Genomic DNA, 5,036 nt, shown 5'->3' with positions numbered 1-5,036 from the left:
TTATATTTTCAAATGGTAAAAGGTTATTTTCTGGCCAAACATGCCTATTTCTTTGATGGTCTGGGTGTTAAGAGTGCAGGTTCTGGGTTGGAGTCCTGAATTAAATGGTGACACTGCTAATCCCTTAGCCTTCATTACACAAATGTAAAATAGGGCAAATAAGAGTAACTATGTATAGGGTTGTTCATGAAAATAAATGAGTATATATTTAAGTGCTTAATAATATCGGCTATTATGCTGTTGTTCTGAGGTAGGAGTATATATGATTTAAATATCCATGGACACTTCTGTGAGAATATAGGTATTTCAAGAACCTTCTGAAATAGAAGTAAGTAGTTAGGAACAAAGACCTTTTTGGAAAAAATTACAATTTACTAATTGAAAAAAAATGAACATTTGATAAGAGTTTAAAGACTCCAAAAAAGATCCAAGCTTTCTTCCAAACAGATTTATCGAACATAACAAAATTCTATATATGAAGTGACCTGGACCTGCTGCTTCAAAAGATGATCCTTACTGACTTATCTTGATAGGTCAGTCCACAGACTGTTAAAAAGCAGCTGACCCTAAAATAGAAAAGTACCCAATGCACATTAAATGAATGGCCTAACTTTAATAGTTCTATAAGGTAATTAACACAGGTAGAATTGAGTCCTTATGACAGGCTGCTGGAGAACTGATATGAGATGTCAAGAGGCCATTTTGTGCACTGCCACTGTGATGCCATCATGTTTCTGGATCATAATGTTCCTGAAAGGCAAAGAGGAAAATATTCAGTAAAATATTGCAAGTGGGACTTCAGTGCAGGATTAAAGATGTTTGGTTTGGGATACAAAAATATTTTTCCATGTATAAAAGCACTATATGAACACAACAAAACATTTGGGAAATATAGGAAAGTATAAAATATAAACATGAAATGAATCCTTAATTCTTCTACTCATAGACAACCACTATTAATATTTTCCTGGTTTTATCTGCATGTACACTATATACATGTTTTTTCTCTTTTTACAAAACGGATCAAACTGTGCATAGTTTTGTATTCTGAGTTTTTCCCTTTATATTATTCTGAGGACCCTCCCTTGGAATAGCTTTAGTATTTTTATTACTTTAGAACTAGTTTTTATTCTTTGATTAGTCTTCCTTTGTGCTATTTATTACTTTCTTTTTCTTTTTTTTTTTTTTGTCCTTTTTGAGACCGGCTGCACTGCACTCAGCCAGTGAGCGCACCGGTCATCCCTATACAGGATCCGAACCCGCGGCGGGAGCGCTGCTGCGCTCCCAGTGCCGCACTCTCCCGAGTGCGCCACGGGCTCGGCCCAATTACTTTCTTTTTCTTAATGAACTTGGTAGTTCATGACAATTCTTCATCTAAATGTATTGTGGCCTGAAAGCACATTAGCTTTAGTGATCAGTCTATCTGCTCCTGTGGTCCAAAGGGTAAAAAACCTCCAAAGTATTTTGAATAGGGAATCACTGACAAACCCAGGGCAGACTCCAGTCAAGTTTCCCAGGGATTTTCCCAAACAAAAAGGAAGGGATCTGCTGACATCTACTCACCCATTATCTGATTCTAGACATACCACAGGAATATCAGTGGGGTCAGAGGTTAGCTTAGCTGCTTGCTGGGCTAGAACAGATATCACCCCAGCATGCTCATCTGATAGGGTCCCACGGCCTGGAAAATAGGATATCATGTTAACTGATTGTCCACAACTTAGTATAGAGCTATAGTAGGATCTCTCACTGAATTAGTCACAAAAAGAACGTTCAGTTCATGGTCTCTTAGGTTAAGTACTGACATGACAATGATTTTTCCTTAATACTCACTTGGTTACATCAGTGAGAAAGCCAGACAACAGTTCTTAATAAAGCCATAAGTGACACTCAGTTTTCAAAATCATTCCCATCGCCATCTCTAATTACCTTCCTAAGCATAAAAGGAAGCTGTAATTCAAGTCAATCTGAAAGTCAAATTCACTTTGGAGTCAATAAGGGCAAGAGACTCATTGAAACATTCATTCCTCATGGGAAATCTGATTTACTGAACTCAACCTCAAAGGATATAAAAGTCTTTACTCAGGAATTCAGATCACCTTGACAGCACATGTGAATATTCTGTAAGTAATTATTTCTGCTAGAATAAGCTGGCTGGCTGTTTTCTAAGGTCAACGGAACTGTCTTTCTACCAACATTAATTTTTTATATAATAACTAAAGCTGGATCCCAGGTACAAAAAGTAGTTGCTAAGTTTAGTTTACAATATATTTCTGTATTTAAAGGCAGCAACACAAGCTTAACTATTCCTGAAACTAAGGGAACGGATATGCCACTATGGCATGAACCTATGGATTTATTATTATTATTATATAAAACATTAACTGGCCAGACACAGTGCACTCTTTCGGGCCTTGAAGTTTTCTTAAAGGAGCTCATTTAGTTTTAGATTTCCACACTCGAATTTCAGCCTTTCCATCAGTGAAGTTGGCAAGTGCTTCAAAAAACTTACCTTTTTCCTCCCAAATGACTTATTTGTGTGTAAAACATAGTTGAGTTACACAGATTACCTCTTTCAGTTATCCATTCACCAAAAATTCAGCACTTTAAAATTCCTGCATTAGGAGTAAGAAGTCTTAGGTACTAGTTTTGACATTCATTAACTGCTTTATTTATTTACTTTTCTGGATTTATTTCCTCATCTGCAATTGCTACTATTTATTGAGCATTATGTCTAGGTTCTGTGCTGATTGTTTTACACATATTATATAATCTTATAGTATTGTGATGAAGAAGCTTTGGAGCCAGATACGAACTCTAACTCAACCACTTACTAGCTGTATGACCTTGGGCAAGTAGTTAAACTCTGTGCCTCGGCTTCTTTACTGCACAGGTCTGTTATGAGGAATAAATGAGTTAATATATATAAAGCACTCAGAATGATGCCTGCTGGCACATAATAAGAGCTCAATAAATGTGATTCTATAATTACTACCATTATTAAACAACAACCCAGTGAAAAAACTGAGGCTCTGAAAGGTTATTTTTGGTCCAAGTTCATACTACTAGCAAATGGAAGACCACATGGTTAAACCCAGGTGTGTCCAACTCTGAAATTCCCCCTTTCACTGCCTACTCACTTATTGCTAAATGTAATTGGATTAAAAAACAGCACCAAACATCTTGCAGGGTATTGTGAAAATTAGAGATAATGTATATAAAGCCTAGTGGTCCCAGCATATGGCATACATTCAATAAATGGTAACAACTGTCATTATCTAAAGTCCTTCCTAAACCCAATTTAAAATGATTCAAATACTATTTTAGTAGAAACAACTGTTTAGTGCTAGAACTGCAAGGAACATTTCTACCTTCATAAATATCAACTGAAAAGTTTCAATTTTCTAATCTTGTTATTTAGAGATAATCTCTACTCTCACAAAAGTATCCAGAAAGTGGCAAGCAAGGTAACAGGAAATAAAAGCCAGAGAACAGTATCACACCAGGGTCCAAGTCAACATCAGATGCCATGCAAACTACCAAAGGGTTGGTATGAGATACTTACAGCCCAGATTAAGTCCTTGTGAATCTGTGCACAGGACTCCAACGATGGATGGATTCTTCATTCTAATTCCAGGAACACAGAAGAGATGGAGCAGATGATGTGAGAAAATGGATTTAAAGAACTTTAACACATATAGGCTTTCTATGTACCAGGCAATAAGTGCTTTAAATCAGTGTTTCTCCATTTTGTTTTCATTATCGCCTACCCCAGAGAAAAATTATAATTAATTTAAGTAATTAGACCAATTTCTCTCTGATGAGAGAAAAACTTGTGTTAAGTACTGCTGAACTCTGGAGGGCCGCAAACATTGCAATATCTAGAATTTTTTCATTTTTGTTAAAAATGCACGCTTTAGTATACTAACTCATTTAGAACAACTGTTGAGAAAACTAAGTAACACAAGTAGCCTCCCGGAGGGGAAGTGAGAAGCTGAGGGACACTGGTGGGAGGAAGGTGTCTCTCTATATGCCTTCCTATACTTTTCCAATTTTGAAATTTACACAGATACTACTCATTCGAAAAATTTAAGGGATGATTTTTATCTCCTTAAGCAGTAAGTAACTGATAGGAGATACAGGTGTGTTTGTTCACATTGCAGGGCTCGACTCGGCACATCCTTCTCAAAAATTAACCCATTTTCTAAAACTCCCGAAGAACCGCCCTCACTTTATAGATTATTTCAACAGCATGAGACATCTTTAGCCTCCTGCTTGGGCCGGGAGACGCGCTGTGTGACGGAATATGCGGGGCCCGGCGGGATTTTAATTCCGGGTCACCCGCCCCGCCCAGAGGCCCCGGGGCTGGGCTCACTCGCTCATCCCGTGTCCCGGGTTTCGCGCGGCGTTCCTGAGACGCCCCGGCCGGCACTCGCAGTCCTCGCCTTTGTCCTCAAGTTCCCCCACCGTGACCTCGGGACAGGCCGAAAAGGACCGCAGTACTCACGTGTCCTCCAAGTGCTGCTCCAAGGTCGCCTCCATTCTACCCACCAGGTAACCCGGCCCAGGTTCCCGCAGCTCGTCGCGTCCTTCCCCCACCACAGGCCTGGGTCACATGATGCAAGCGGGGCGAGGACCGGGACGGAGCCGCCAAAGGGACACAATTCATCGCGGCGCAGTATCCGCGTTCTTTACCAAAAAACATCTCTGCGCTTCCGCCCCACAAATCCCGTCCAGGAGTTGAACTGCCCGCGAAGCGACCGGCGAACTGACCCGCACCCGGCTCCCCTGCGGATACAAGCGACGCGGATTATTCCCTGTCCGGGAGAAGGGTCCTCAGTGCCTCGCTCCCTAGCCTGGCCCTTTTATTCCTTCTGTTTGCATTTCCTCTCCTGGCACTTTGTCTCAGCGATTTTTAACCTTTGGATTCCGGTTCAACAGACTCCGAACCTTAGGGGCCAGATCTTAAGTTTTACAATAACCTGGCTGGTCGGCGGGGTCTGATCTAGGCGGAGGGCAGGTACGAAGAGAGAGAC

At 40.3% G+C, this 5,036-nt stretch overlaps 1 protein-coding gene across 1 annotated transcript; it reads right to left on the bottom strand.

The window, feature by feature from the left end:
• Positions 1–351: 351 nt before the first annotated feature.
• LAMTOR5 (late endosomal/lysosomal adaptor, MAPK and MTOR activator 5) lies at positions 352–4,791 on the bottom strand. Its single transcript, XM_008573245.1, is given in 5 exon segments — positions 352–750; positions 1,564–1,681; positions 3,566–3,627; positions 4,508–4,590; positions 4,592–4,791. Coding segments are annotated over 5 exon segments (438 nt in total). The 5' UTR covers positions 4,706–4,791; the 3' UTR covers positions 352–689.
• Positions 4,792–5,036: the final 245 nt, after the last annotated feature.

Source organism: Galeopterus variegatus, unplaced genomic scaffold, assembly GCF_000696425.1.
Source record: "Galeopterus variegatus unplaced genomic scaffold, G_variegatus-3.0.2 Scaffold892, whole genome shotgun sequence".
NCBI classification, from domain to species: Eukaryota; Metazoa; Chordata; class Mammalia; order Dermoptera; family Cynocephalidae; genus Galeopterus; species Galeopterus variegatus.
The sequence above is the reverse complement of the archived record's forward strand: the minus strand, read 5'-3'. Positions and strand labels throughout refer to the sequence as shown.